This window comes from Heterocephalus glaber, unplaced genomic scaffold (assembly GCF_053883595.1).
Source record: "Heterocephalus glaber isolate CG9 unplaced genomic scaffold, H.glaber_assembly_v1.0 deba00001457, whole genome shotgun sequence".
NCBI classification, from domain to species: domain Eukaryota; kingdom Metazoa; phylum Chordata; class Mammalia; order Rodentia; family Bathyergidae; genus Heterocephalus; species Heterocephalus glaber.
Genome location: NW_028258305.1, coordinates 49,175,810 through 49,190,835, shown reverse-complemented (window position 1 = coordinate 49,190,835; position 15,026 = coordinate 49,175,810). Strand labels below are relative to the sequence as shown.

General features: G+C 40.6%; 2 protein-coding genes across 12 annotated transcripts in view; one reads left to right on the top strand and one right to left on the bottom strand.

The window, feature by feature from the left end:
- Vsnl1 (visinin like 1) overlaps window positions 1-1,934 on the top strand; it is a 99,233-nt gene extending 97,299 nt beyond the window's left edge. For all 7 annotated transcript variants that reach the window (XM_004839022.4, XM_013070073.3, XM_013070072.3 and 4 more), the window contains one exon: window positions 1,008-1,934. In XM_004839022.4, coding sequence (XP_004839079.1) covers window positions 1,008-1,205 — 198 coding nt within the window. In that variant the 3' untranslated portion in view covers window positions 1,206-1,934. The remainder of the gene's footprint in view (window positions 1-1,007) is intronic.
- A 1,514-nt stretch (window positions 1,935-3,448) lies between these two features.
- Smc6 (structural maintenance of chromosomes 6) overlaps window positions 3,449-15,026 on the bottom strand; it is a 77,286-nt gene continuing 65,708 nt past the window's right edge. For 4 of the 5 annotated variants that reach the window (XM_087216677.1, XM_087216675.1, XM_087216674.1 and 1 more), the window contains 3 exons: window positions 8,432-8,584; window positions 6,622-6,719; window positions 3,449-5,492 (listed from right to left, as the gene is read on the bottom strand). In XM_087216677.1, coding sequence (XP_087072803.1) covers window positions 5,378-5,492; window positions 6,622-6,719; window positions 8,432-8,584 — 366 coding nt within the window. In that variant the 3' untranslated portion in view covers window positions 3,449-5,377. The remainder of the gene's footprint in view (window positions 5,493-6,621; window positions 6,720-8,431; window positions 8,585-15,026) is intronic. The other variant, XM_087216678.1, reaches the window with a different exon arrangement.

Sequence of the window (15,026 nt, the reverse complement as noted above, 5' to 3'; positions counted from 1 at the left end):
ATCAATAATGCTATGAACACTCTCACGCTCCTATTTGTGTAGATGGACTTCTATTTTTTGAAGGCATTTTTCTAAGAAAAAATTACTTCCACCTAGGAAATGTTCATATTGAGTTATGGATTGAATAATTCTCAGTGTGACCTAAAGAATTGGAATCTTCTTACTCTGTTCTTCCGACTCACAGTCCCTGATCCAGATTCTTTCTGAACTAATGTTTCAGAGCTCAGTTTGTGAGTGGTGCACCTGGCTTGACTGTCTAACACACTACAAACTCCTTACTGGTTGCAATCACATTTCTCTCCTACATCCGCAAGGCTGGTGTTGGTGAATGTCATCTGGACCTCAAACTCAAAATATTTAAAACTGAACACCCCTCTTACCTCCCTGAACCTGTTCCTAATCCACTATTCTTGATGTCACCACTGAGCACTTTCTGGCCACTCCCTCTGGCCAGAACACTCAGAATCATGCAAAATACTTCTAATTGGCCACAAGACTCACGTCTTTGATTACATCACTCACTCAATGAAAACCACTTAAGGAGTCCTTCAAAATGTAAGTTCCTTATGGTATGTTGAACTTTACTGTCTGCTTTTTGCTTTCTTCTCTTTAGCTGTATCTTTCACCAGGACCTTACTTGGTCCTCCCTCCACTGCTAAGCTCTAGCAAATTGAATGGATCAATCAGTATTTATCACAGACCTACTATATGGCAGGCATTGAGCCAACCCCTGAAGTTATGAAAGAAAAATATGATTCCCGGCTTCCTAAGACGCCCTTGCTGACAGAGAAGACAAAGCATTCCTGTAATAGTGTGAGACTATGTGGTTGGGAACAGTGGTAAGGCTGTGCTGGGAACTTGAAGCCCAGGAAATGAACCTCCTCTGGGGAGACAGAAGCCAAGTCTTGGGAGATGAGGAGGGTCTGGTCGGGGAAGGGGTGGCAAGAACAGCTTTCTGCTCTCCTGGGTTTCTAGTTAATACCATCTACAATGTCCTTTCCCTCAAGGCTATCTACAAAATGGTGGGCACTGTGATCATGATGAAAATGAATGAGGATGGCCTCACGCCTGAGCAGCGAGTGGACAAGATTTTCAGCAAGATGGATAAGAACAAAGATGACCAGATTACACTGGACGAGTTCAAAGAAGCTGCAAAGAGCGACCCTTCCATCGTATTACTCCTGCAGTGCGACATTCAGAAATGAGCGGACGCCAACACTACAGACTGCGCAAGTCTCAACGTTCCATTTAGTCTGCAGCTACACACACACACACACACACACACACACACACACACACACACACATTGCTTGGACTACCTATAAATGGACTTGCTTCTCGTGTTTGAAACAGTGTGCATGAGAATGTCATTTGCTGATGAATTTTAAAAGCATATATTATACAACAAAATCTGCCACAATGTGATATGTTGTATCATTTCATAAAAAATAACCCTCCAAAGCCTGGCAGAAATGTGCTACAAAGTTACATGATTTCTGTACCTGCGTGCTAATGCTGCATCTCCTGACAACGTGTTAGTGGCACTGAGCCCCCAGTCATGTAACCTAACCCTGAAACATGTCACTCTCTGTACAGTAGTACTGGACAGGCCACGCCTTGGCCACACAAGAGCTTGTGTCATCAGTAAGCATAAATGTGCTACGTTTGCATGCCTTTTGGGTTGGCCTTAATTCTTACCTCATGTGCATCTTATCCATCTTATCCATCTGGAAAAAGCTGTTTTGATGAATGCAGTATAAAACTTAAAAATCCTGCTAAATGATTAATTCATTAAGTATATCTGCCTACTTATACATATTCAGAGATATTATTTATTAAAAGTAAAACAAGATGGAAATGTAGCATTTCCTGCTTGAGTTTTCAAAGGCTTCCAAAAAGGTGGCAACTATCTCAAATAAATTTATAACATTTGATTTTCCTCCCTAATCTTTATTTTATAATTTTAAATTTGAAACACAGTCAAAACTGTCATCAAGTGGTAACTCTCTAAATCTGCCCTTACACACCTTCAGAATTTAAAAACTTGGTAACAAAAAGAAAAGCAACTTCCCATTTCCCTCCAGCACCTGGCAAAGGCCCAACATGGCACGTGATGCTTACACGAAGGCTTGTTCATTCCAAAAAGCTGACAATAAACAATCTCAGTGTGACTTGGGGCTCACAACATACTACTGTGTTCTACAGCTATGTAGAAAGCATTCAGTGGGTTGAGCTGTCCTCCAGGACAAGCTATTAGGAGACATCTGCTTTCTAAATCAAAAGTACACTGGTTTGATTTATAAAAATGGGGCAGAGCAGGCCGGGATTCATCAGGAATTTCAGAAGCAGGCTGGCAGGTTTAGGGTAGACCTGGAGAAACTGGGCTTCTTTGCAGTGCTGCCCAGTTGTACTGATAAGGGAAACATCTGTCTGCACTTTAAGTGGCTATCAGGCCCTTTCAGTATGGCCTGGAATGACTGAGGAACTGAATTTTAAATTTTTAATTAAACTTCATTTACTATGTGTAACTAGTGGCTACTGTACCAGGCAGTGTAGTCCTGCATTCTTCATTCAAGCACTTTTTATTGAGTACACTTTTCAAAATATTCTTCCTTTGCTTTAAGATCAATAAATGACACTGAGATTGGAACATCATGATTCCATTCACACATTCAACAACAAACCGACCAGACAAACCTTACTATACACACTGGACACGAAGGTACCCGAGACAGTGACAGAACCCAAAATCTGTCCTCAGAGGACATTCCATAGGTACAAGCGCCTGTGCATGGTGAGCCCTAAGTGAAAGGTGAGGTCAGGTTTAGCGCCTCCCGCCTCCCAATGCTCTTTCCTCCAGGAAGTGTGGATGGGTGGGTGAGCTGGGGAGGAGCTTCTGGATGAGACCCTTCGAGAAGGCTCTGGGTAATTCCTGCAAGTCTCCACTGATCACTCCGCACCCAACCCCTTCTGTGTGCAGCAGACAAGCCACTGAAACACTCACACGCAGCTGCCAAGCCCCAGCAGCATGGAGGAGGCAGAGCTGGGGCCGTGCAGTGGGGTGCAGGTGCGGAGCTGGCGGGCGAGGCGAGGCCTTCCTCACAGGCCAGGGAAGCCTCCGCTCACACGGACTCTCAGGGCAGCTCCAAAACCAGCCCTGAGTAGACCTGCTGGTTGTCTCATCAAACAGAGGCAGAGGCAAGGCCTCAAGCATTATGCTCATTCATTTCAGTAGCTGTGTAATCTACATCTTGGCTTATTCAAACTCATCACACTTGTTATTTTGAGAATGATTTTAATCATTTCCAGTGCCAAGAATGAAGAGGTGGGCTTTAAAATCCAAGGAAGATTTCCTTCTTGTTTCTACGGGTTGAGTCACTATTCATAAAAAGGCTTACGTTAGTCACTATTACCTTTTCAACTCACAAAACCATGACTTTAACACAGGTAAGTTTTTTGTTTTATTTTTAAAAGTTAACAAGTTTTAAAAGAACAATCTTTTTATTCTTTTACTCTACCTAATTTACCACTACTTGGCACATCAGGCGAAGATATTTTTCACTTGATGGATGAAATCAAAACCTTGCCAAAGCAGTGAGTAATTTCCAGTTTAGCAGGAGATGCTCAGATGCCTGAGGATGCTTCTCGTGAGTATTAAGAAGCATGACATTCAAAATGGTCACAAAAATTCAGACACTAAAATTTCTTAGCTAGTAAAGTTTATGCATATGGTAAACTCTATAGTTTTTATTTGAAAAAGCACATGAATGTGAAGTAGTTTTGATACAAATGAGTTTTAAGTGTAACTGTAAAATCAGACATTGTATGGTTAGTGGAGAATGCTGAAAACATTCAGCATACATTTGCTTCTTTCCATAAATTCTTACATTAGAAAGTACGAGTTTCTGGTCTGATTTGGCAACTGATCGCAATTTGAACTCCCTCCCCAAGCAAAAACAAAATCCAATTTTTCTCAATAAGTAGAGAACTGTCCCTTCTCTTAAAGTATGTCTTGAAATACTTCCTTTTCAATTTTATAAATACGTATTCTAATATTTATTGCTAATAATATTAAGGAATACTTTTTGGTATTCAATGTGTTTTAAAAAGTTTTACACTAATGCTAGTATCAAAGCATATGAGAAGTCCTATTCATGTTTTCTTTAAAGTTCATAAATTCCTTTTTTTTTTTTTTTACAATAAACTGTATCTGGTCATTCTAAGCAGCACACCTCTCAGCATCTCTAAAGTCAGGATGCGTCTCCAGTAGCTGATCTCTCTGATCTCATGAGCCTGCCCGCCATCCAGGGTGGCCTCTGGCTCACACAACCAGCTACTTGCTGCTCTCCTCCCAGCCTTCCCTGCCTGCTTAGCATGGTCCCTCTGGCCTGCATGCTCTCACCAGAGCCCAGGACCTGAGAGCCCTGGACTCCAAACAAAGGGCTTTTCAACCCGCCCAGAGTGCCACAGGTCAGGGTGGACAAGCTATGTCATGGTTTGGTCCTGTGTCCAGTTTCAGGCTCTCACTTGGACAGAGGACAGTAAAGGACTGAGAACGCACTGTGTCAGAGTAACGGCCTCAGGACTTCAAAAGAGTGTCTCATAAATAGAGAGCATCTTAAATTTGATGAAATACAACAATTAAAAGTTATAGCCCAGATCTACAGTTGTGCCCCAGGGTTAAAAATTACCTACAGAGGGCCGGGGATTTAGCTCAGTGGTTCTGGCACCTGCCGCGCAAGTGCAAGGTCCTGAGCTCGATTCCCGGTACAAAAAAAAAAAAATTTTACCTATAGGCAGGAACTACACAGTGTACTTATAGTGCTATGTAAGTCCCTCCTAATTAATGGATGAAAACCAGACACTAAGTCCACTGTAAACTAGTTTTTGTCCAAAACCACCTTTGTACCCCATCCTATGTAATGAGAAATCCCTCCCTTCTGCTTTTGATTGTTTAGCTACAGAATGTAATGTTCTGGAAAAGCAATACTAAATATAAACCGGTACTCAAACTTTTATTTTCTTACAAAATACTACAGAAACGAACCCAAACTATGCAGATATGTACACATACACGTGTACGAAATGCTACTTCTAAGAGTCCATAAAAGTGGACGGTAAAACGAAAAACCAAAATCCTCAAAACCAAACAGACTTAAAAACCAGCACTGTGAAATTGACTTTTCTCAAAGGAAAGGAACAGTAGCTGTAACCTCCTGGCTGTACCTGGCTTTTGGGCTTACTGACACATTTTACTGTGGCCTGAGGCAATGGGTCCTTTTCTTGAGAGCAGCCCAGTCTCATTCTGTCTCCTGAACAGCTCAGCATTCTTGTCCTTACAGTCCCCACGAGGACAAGCCATGCTACGTGTCACAGCTCAGCTCCGCTCATCCTCATCTTCCCAAGTCACAGGTCGGAAAGGCAACGTAGTTTGTCCTCTTTCAGGATCAGACATCCGAAGAATTCTAATCAATTTACTGGAAGGAAGTGAACTAGAAAAAGCAAAATTAATTACTAAAATTTCCAAGGAAGTTTTACCCATTAAAAATAATCCTACAGGCTTTGGGAGTAGCTCAGTGTACAGCACATGCTTAGCATTTGCAAGGCCTGGGTATAATACCCGGCACTGAAGATCAAAACCAAAGAAATAGTAACATCACCTCATTAAAATACAAGTCCAAATGGCTTGTTGTTTGCTAAAAGTGGGATACATCAAGAGTTCGAGAAGAAATATAATTTGCAAAAAGGAAATATTTTATTTTCATTTTAAACATTAACTTTTTTTTTTGGTACCGGGAATCTAACTCAGGACCTTGCGCTTGGTGAGGCAGGCAGTGGAACCACTGAGCTAAATCCCTGGCCCTTAAACATTAACTACTTGCTAAAACCCATGCATTTTCAGTTTGGAGGAAAAATAAAATAAAGGAGATTTATGCCAATTTTTTGTTTTATTTTGAGACAGGGTATCACTATGTAGTCCAGGCTGGCTTTGAACTCACAGCCATCCTCCTGCCTCAGCCTCCTGAGTACTGGGATTACAGGCGTGCACCACCACACCTGGCTTATGTGTCAATTATTTTTAACTCCTGCTCTTGTCTAGCCAGGAAGGAGTTACCTGAATACTCCTAATCACAAACTGAAATCCCCATAAGACCACCAGACCACTTCACAGACAGAGCATCAACTCTAAGTACCAGTGCCTGACACACATAGGTACTCAGCAAGCGCTGATAACAGAGTGGAGCTCTTTACTTAAAAAGACTGATTTGTAAGTCACCAAGAGTCAAGACTGGAAAAATCTTGCATTGCTTCTTTGTCCTACACAGAATCACCAGTCATTTTATATTTGTCAGTTATGACAACCACAAAGCAGCAAATTCAAGATAGAAATACTAACAAGTCAGTAATATACCAGCCAACTTGACTAAGTTACACAGGGAGATAACACAAGCAAAACTTTAAATATCTAGAAAAGGAGATCTAAATGTCCTGGAGTAGTAAAGAGGTTATTTTTTTTCCATTGGTCATTTATGTACTTGTATTTAAAAGCTAAAGCTATAATGGATTTATTCCCCCTCTTATATACTTCATATGTATTCACAGAAAGTTTTAAGAAGTTACCTCATACTTTGTGGGGTAAGCAAGATAAACTGTCTAAAACGCTGAGAATCTGCCATCTTAAGTATCATGTCCATGGCAATCCTCCTATTAACCATATCCTGAAGAACAGAGGCAGGAGTTAGCACCACTATTATGTCAATCACAGTTCGGTAGAAGTTGCATTCAGCTGTCTGATACAAAACAAACCCTGGATTTTCACCCTTTATTTTACTTATGATGTCAAGAAATTCCTATGTAGGAAAATGATATCAAAAACTATGATGGGAAAATAACTGAGTGTTCAAAGGTAAGCTGTCTAATGCACGTCAAAAGACAGCACACACTGGGCAGAGGCGCCACGTTTGCAAAGTGACAAACTGCTTAATAAGGTTGGAAGTGAGATACATCACAAAAGGCCTGATTTCCCAAAAAGGAATTAACATTCATCCTGTATACAGTAACTAGCCACCAACCCGATCTACTGTAGGAATATAAGCCTGCCAAACCGTGGAGGCCAGAGTGCAGAAGAGCAGGATGGGAGACTGAGCTTGCAGGTGGGCAAGACAGCATCAGCACGCAGGAAGTGTGCGGCAGGGTGGGAAGCAACAGAGGAGCAGCGAGAGGGGAGAGGGGAGGTTGGGGAGACCCAGGGGAGGAGCAGATGGAGCTCATGCTCAGCGTCCAAGCAAAAGGAGGAGAAGGCGCAGGTAAACCACATGCTCTGACGCTAGGTGATTTGGCTGTAATGAGTCTGCTGCTCATCAAGGTAGGGAAATGAAGGGAAAAGGGGCCTCGAGGGAGACACATGCAGCCTGAGTTTGAGGTGCTGGCCTGTATTCGGGAGCATCTACCAGAGCCTGTCGGGACGCTGGGCCTCGACCTGGTAGGCGTCCCTCCGCAGGAAGGAGCCTTGGGACTGTGTGTGGTGTGTGCACAGGGAACAGAAGGGTGATGGTGCAGTGTCCAGGAAAAGCAACAAGTGTGTCAGACACTGAAAGGCAATGAGTTAGGGGCGCCAGCCAGACAGCTTGACAGGAGTGAGCAGAGTAAAGCCAGGAAGCGGAGTGTGGAAACCACTAAGATGACACGGGCTAAGAGATGAAGACTAGGTCTGTAGTGCCAAGGACTCTAACAATAAATTAAATGACAGATCACTCATGACCTTTATTAAACAACTTTTGAGAGAGCTGAATGAGATACGAAGCAATGAGAAGGGTAACTGCTGTTTATGGAGACGCAGTACGTGGCTGCACCACGCAAGGGTATCACATGCAGGGCCTCCCTTGAGCTGTGCTTAAGATCCGAGGAAGGGAACGTGGACAGTCTTGGTTTTTACGTGAAGAAGCTGAGACCCAAAAAGATTTGTACTTGTCTAATCTGTGGCAGAGGCAGGTCTCAAAGCCTCCACTTAACCGCAGACTCAAATGCTTGCAATGCTCCTGGAAGCATAGCTGCTGAAGGCAGGGAGGGCAAAGGCAACTGGATTGGGTGTAAGTAAGTGTGGTGAGCTGGCTGCAAGTCTGTTACAGTGCGAGAGCCTGAGGATGTTTCTGGATTGAGGGGAGCAAGCCAGGGAAGAGGCCGGGGGAGACAGCCTGTCGGGTGGACAGCCAGGACACCCATGCTCCAGCCCAGCACGTGGGTCTGTGATGGCACCGCATGACAGTCAGGGGAGAACTAGAACTCTGGGCTCTTCCTCTGCCACTCACCCCACAGGTAAAGTATCAGGGCAGGATCTTTCCTGTTACAGATAGAACTGAAGAAAGTTTTGCTTCCTTCCAAAATACACTTCAAACAGAAAACAATTTGAGCATTTAAAATTTAACAGTACCATGTAGACATCAAACTCATCCAGGCATCTGAAAGGTGATTCGGCAATGGACCACAGGGAAAGGATGAAGCACACTGTGGAGAAAGAGCGTTCGCCGCCAGACAACGCTCGCATGTCATTGAAGGCAGCTTTGTTTCCCTCTCCAGGCTGAACCTTGAAGAGAATGAGGTAATAAGGGGAGAAAATGTATAGATTTCAGATGAAATTCTGTGTAACACAGGAAAGTGTGGGTTTAGAGGATCAGAAGGAATGGGGCTACAGAAAAAAACAAAGGAGGGTGAAAACAAAATTAGTGGTGTGAAAGTATTCCAACTGAAATACTTTACAGTAAGAGTGAGCTACATAATGGTGAAGATTTTGTTTTACTTCAAGAGAATCAAATTGGACACTTTTCTTACTGCAAAGGAATCTAATATCCAAAATTCCAAAGGCTTAAAAATAAAGTACTAATGTAAACCAACCATTATTTATCAAAATTAAGAATTTAAATTAGTTCTCCTGAAGCTGCCTACTGTCTCAAACATTAAAAGTACTGTATTAAGACAATTTTTCCTTACTTGAATTATAGTGACATCTAGCGGTTATACAGCTTTAAAAGTAATTACATGTACTCCTTTACAAGCTGTTTTAACAACTATTCAAACTTAGAACCAGTCTTGTTTCTGACACTTCGGTACATCTTACTTCTAAAGCCTCAACGTCTTTTTTTGTACAGTACATTGTTTACACTGTACTGTGATTTTTGCGGATTGTACTGTACAGTACAGTGCTGTAGTTTTATGTTGTTATAAATTACAGTACTGCACGTAAGTTATACAAATAAAAGCAGTCATGCTGAAGTTTCCTTTGAACATCTCTTTGTTCCCAATATTGCAATGTACATACTATGTAAAATTCCTCATTTATCGATCAATTCATTTAGTGACCTAATCACAGGTTAAATGTAACTTGTTCATTAAATGAGGAATGTCTGGGGCCAGGGATTTAGCTCAGCGGGACCGTGACTGCCTCACAACCTCAATGTCCTGAGTTCGATGCCCGGTACCAAAAAAAAGAAATATATGTACTGAGCCAGGCACAGTGGCACAGCACTTTGGGAGGCTAAGGCAGGAGGGTCTCAAGTCGATGCCCAGCCTGGGCAACTCAGCAATACCCTGTCTCAGGAAAAAAAGAAAAGGCTGCAGTCATGGCTCAGGGAAACGCCCTGGGTTCAATGCCCAGTGCGGGGGACAGGGGACAGGGACGAGGGCGGACAGGACCACCTTGATGACAGCTATGCTGGCCAAAGAATAAGAGCAGAAATGGGCTGGAATGCATTTTAAAATCCCTCTTTACTACGTCACTAATTAAAAACAATCTCTTTTGTATACATTCTGAAATACAAAGTAACCTACGGAAGAATTTTATTTCGACACAATTCTAGGCGAAAAGAACAGTACTAACCAGTTTTCTATGAACAAGACATACAGCTACCAATATTTTCCAACTTACTACTTAAAAATTACTTTGTCCTCAAATAAATATTCATTTTGAACATTCTAAGAGTTTTAAAAATTCTAATTTAAAATATACACTTGTTTCTCTTTGACAACATAATGCCCTGAGGAAATAAAGTATCTTTTTGAGGACATAAGCAATCACTTTCTTTGGGTTTCTGCTCAAGAGCAGAATCGCGTTGACAAACGTGGACAGGTTTTCAAATTAGTTCTATGCAGTCGTACTCCCGCACCACTTCTGACTCGACACCTTTATCAGCACAGCACTTCCAGTCTCGCTCATTCTAGTGACCTAACAGGAGGAGTGTGTTGGTAACTTACTGAAGGATACAGGTGTGCTCTTCTCTGATGACTAACAATTATGAGCCCTATTCCATCTGGTTTTCTTCAGCATTTGGATAACTTAACGAGACTCCTGGTTTAGGCCTTCTGACAATTAAAAATGTGCTGTCAATCTTTTTCTTCCAGTTAATCTAATAGTCCCAGGTATGAGTCCTTTGATGTACACATATATTCCAGGACCTTTTCCTAGGCTCTATCTTCCCTTATCACTCTTTCAATGCTACCCCCCACTCCCACCCTGCACTGGGCATTGAACCACAGCCTTTGCACTGAACTACCCAGCCCTTTTCTTTGTGCTTTCCAATTTTGAGGCAGGGTCTTGTTAAGTTGCTCAGTTGGCCAGGATGGGTCAGAACTTGCAATTTCCCCGCCTCAGCCTGGTAGAGTGCTGGGATTACAGCTGTGTGCTACCATGCCCAGCTTAAACCTACTTTGATGGAGAGAACTATTTTTTAGTTTATAAAGTCCAAATTATCAATCTTGATTACTGCTGAGTCTTCACAAATTTGCGTAAAAAGCATAAAGAGCTTCATTTTAATTAACACATAAGTGCACGTATTTAGGAAGTACAGCATATTTCAACCCAGAGATAGCATGTACTGATCAAGTCAGAGCAATCAGTATTTCTGAGTCCTTATCTTTTATGTTTGGGGTCTTTGGAGCTCTTCACTTCTAGATCTTCACAACATATAGATTACTGTCAACTATAGTCACTGCTGTGGTCCCTTTATCAAAGCTCCTAATTCTTCTCCCCTCACTTCCCAACCTGCACTGATCACAATTTTATATTCAGACCAACTTTTGTGAACTTCCACTTGAGAGAGAACATGGCACTGTATTTCTATTTCTCTGTTTGGCTTATTTCACTTAATATAAGGTCCTCCGGTTTCATCAGTTTTTGCTGCAAGTGACAAAATTTCGTATTTTTTATGACTGAATAAAATATCACACTGTGCCTGTATCTATAGCTACATAACACATTTCTTTATATATCCTTGATGGGCACCCCAGACGGATTTCCTGACTTGGATATTGTGACTAGTATCTCAGTAAACCTGGAAACGCAGGTCTCTTTCATATGTTACTTTCATTTCCTTTGGATATATACTCACAAGTGGGACTGGCAGATCCCATATAATTCTATTTTTATTTTGAGGAAACTTCATATTCATCCCAGAAAAAATGGCTACCATCAAGAAAGTGACCAATTACAAATGCTGGCAAGGCTGTGGGGAGAAACCCTTCTTCATTGTTGGTAGGAGAGTAAAATGATAAGACCATTATGGAAATCAGTATGGAGATTCCTCAAAAACCTAATAGAAATTCCAGCTGGGGATTTAGCTCAGTGGTGCCAGCCCCTGCCCCACAAGCACAAGGTCCTGAGCTCCGTCCCGGCCCCCAAAACAAAAACCCACAATGAGGTATCACTCATCCCAATCTGCAGGGCTTTTATCAAGATAACAAAGACTGGTGAGAATGTGGAGAAAGAAGATGTTTGACGTTTTTACATGTAGATCTACGACAAATGTTTAATCACTATATTGAATATGAGGAATAGGATCAAGGGTTGCTATTTACTGGGAGAAAAGGACACCCAACAATCTGAACCCAATACTGATTATGAGATAATCGCCCCTTCCTATAGGCTGTAGAGGACTCAGTCTTTAGGTAACCATATTTGTTGTATGGTCAGCCTTTGGCTATTTCATTGCTACTGTATATTTGCTTTCCAGTTCCAACTTCTATTATATCTTCATTGTACCCATCTTTCTACTGCAATTTATTAATAGCTTCTGTTTTATAGTTTTCAAAGATAAAACTTAGATCATGAAGGTTCGGCCTTCCTTTGCCACTAATATATATATATTTAATCTCATTGTCCCATCAACTACTAAGAAAAGTTAAAGTTTCCAATCATATTTGTCAGTTCTTCTACTCTGCCTTTTAATTCTCTCAACCTTTAAGAATTTTGAAGCTATCTTATTAGGTACATGCAGATTAAGATATTTTTTGAAATAACTTGTCACTATGAAATAGTAACACTTTTGGTCTCTAGTAGTGCCCTGCTTGTGTAAACCTTATTTTGTTACTAATCTGGGAGCACACTTCTGGGTGTGTCTGGGTGGGTCACAGAGGTATGGCCTTGGGTACTATCTATGTATGGTCTGTGGCTCTTTCCTCTCTGGTACTGCTTTCCTGCTCTGCTTCCAGCTACCAGGGACTAAGTAGTTTTGTTATGCCAGGCCCTTCCATCATGATGTTCCTGCCTTGGAGCCAGCCAACCACGGACTGAATCCCCTGAGAACATGAGCTTACTTAAATCTCTCATTTAAGTTGTAGGTTTTGAGTTTTGTGTTCCAGCCAAGGGAAAGCTGACTACTACAACAGCTTTCTTTTGGCTGTTTGCATGACACACCTTTTTCTTAATTTTACTTTTATTTTACTGTCCTTATATTAGTATCTTTTTTTCTTGGTAACAAAGTTCGCTCTTATATTCAATTTAGACTGACAATCTTTACTTTTAACTCAATTGTATATTCCATACACACTTGATTACTTGCAAATTTAGATTTAAGCCATTTATCTCAGTATTTATTTTGCTCATCCCATTAGTTTATTTTTTGTCACCCTTGTTTTTTGGCCTTCTTTGGATTGTTTTTCTTTTCCATTTCTTTTATTTGGTCTCTATTTTACCTTTTAAAATTATTCCAATGGTTGCTTCAGAGGCTTGCAATACATATCTCATGAATTAGTTTATCTTCAATTAGTATTGGTATTGTTTTCCGAAATGCGCAAGAACCTTACAACAGTCTGGTTCCCTATGCTCTTATCCCTTTGTTGTGCCATTCATGTATTTTACTTTTACATCATATGCACCCCACAATACACTAGCACAGTATTGTTTTATACAGCAAAAGCTATCTTACATTTCCCACATATTTACCTTTTGCAGTGGTCTCTGTTCTTTCAGTAGTTTCATGTTTTTATCCAGGATCATTTTTCTTTCATCCACATTTTTTGAATACTACTTGTGGACTGATTGTACTAAAGAATTTTTTCAACTTTTGTTTGAAAATTAACCAAGATGTTTCACCCTCATTTTTTCAAAAATAATTCTGCTTATTCTGGAATTCTAGATGGCAAGTTTTAAAAATCCTGTAGCATTTTAAAGTCTTTCAAGAGGCTTTTACCCCCCACAATTTGTTTTAAAATCTGCCTTGTTTTATTTTTGCTCTGTGGAAAGTAGTGTTTATTTCCTCCTTTGCTACTTTTAATATCTCTACTTCTGGTTTTCAGCTACTTCACTACCTTGTGCTTAGGTGTTGTGTGTAATCTCATTTGAGGTTTTCTGAGAAACCTAGGCTGCTGTTTTTCAGTTTGAAAAATTCTCAACTGTTACTTCTTCAAATATTCTTTGTACAACTTTTTTTTTTGGTACCGGGGATTAGACCTTGCACTTGGCAGGCAAGTGCAGTGCCACTGAGCTAAATCCCAGCCCTGGTCATTGGCTCTGTTCAGTGTTTTGTCATCAGTTTCTATGCTGTTTATTTTAGATATTTCCTTTTGACCTGCTCTGAGTTCTGCTAAATGCATCTTTTGTTTTATGTTCAGTTGGCTATTAACCATCCATTGAGTTTCTAATTTTAGGTACTGAAATTTTCAGTTATGGAATACCCACCCACTGATTGTTCTTGTTGAAACTCTGCATCTTTTTCATTCCTTTTTTTTTTAATGGCTAATTCTATCATCTTTAACATGTTAGCCATGGTTAAGATAGTAGTCTGATCTCTTGTAACTATCATCTTTGAGTATGGTTCTTTTTTCCTTTTTCTATTACCTGTCACATTCCCTTGCTTCTGCTGGTAACTTTAACAGCTCTGAAGGATCAAATGAATAAAACAAATTGCATACATTTAAATGTACAACTTAAGTTTGAGCAAATGTGTATTCTATGAAACAATTCAAGATGGAGAATATATTAATCATTCCAAAAGTTTCCTTATGCTCCTTTGTAACCAGTATACTGTTCCATTCATCCATCTGGATGTCGTCAAACCAATATCCCATCATTATTATTGTAGCTTTGAAGAAACTCTTCCAATCAGTTAATGTTAGTCCCCCAATTTTGTTCTTCCATTTCAAAGCTGTGCTGGCTATTTTTAGGTCCTTTGTATTTCCACATAAATTTTAGAATCAGCTTGTCAATTTCTACAAAAAAGCCTGCTGGTATTTTAATGAAAATTGTGTTGAATCTACAAATCAACTGCAGAAAAATGGAACCTTAATAAAATACCGGATGTTTTTGATTCATTAATACTAACTATCTTTCTGTGCACTTACGTCATCTTTACTTCTCAGTATTCATTTTGGTTTTCAGTTTATTGGTCTTGCACAACACTGGTCAGCTTTTTCTGTTTAATATTTCTGATGTTATTATAAATGGTACTTTTAAATTTTTAGTTTCTGACTTGTTGCTCGTATACAGAAGGGCAGTTCATTGTTTTGCATGTCACTTCTATCTGCAACCTTGCCAGCTGCACTTACTAGCTCTAGTATCTCTTTTTGAAGATTCCCCAAGTTTCTGGCATAGATGACCGTGTTATTTGTGAATAATGAGAATCTGGCTTCTTCCTGTCCAGTGCATGCCTTTTAGATCTTCTTCTCGACTCTTTCCACTGGCGAGAATGTCTAGCCCAGTACTGACTCGGAGTTAGTAGATGACAATCTTGGGGAGGGGACCGTTTGTATTGAGTCCA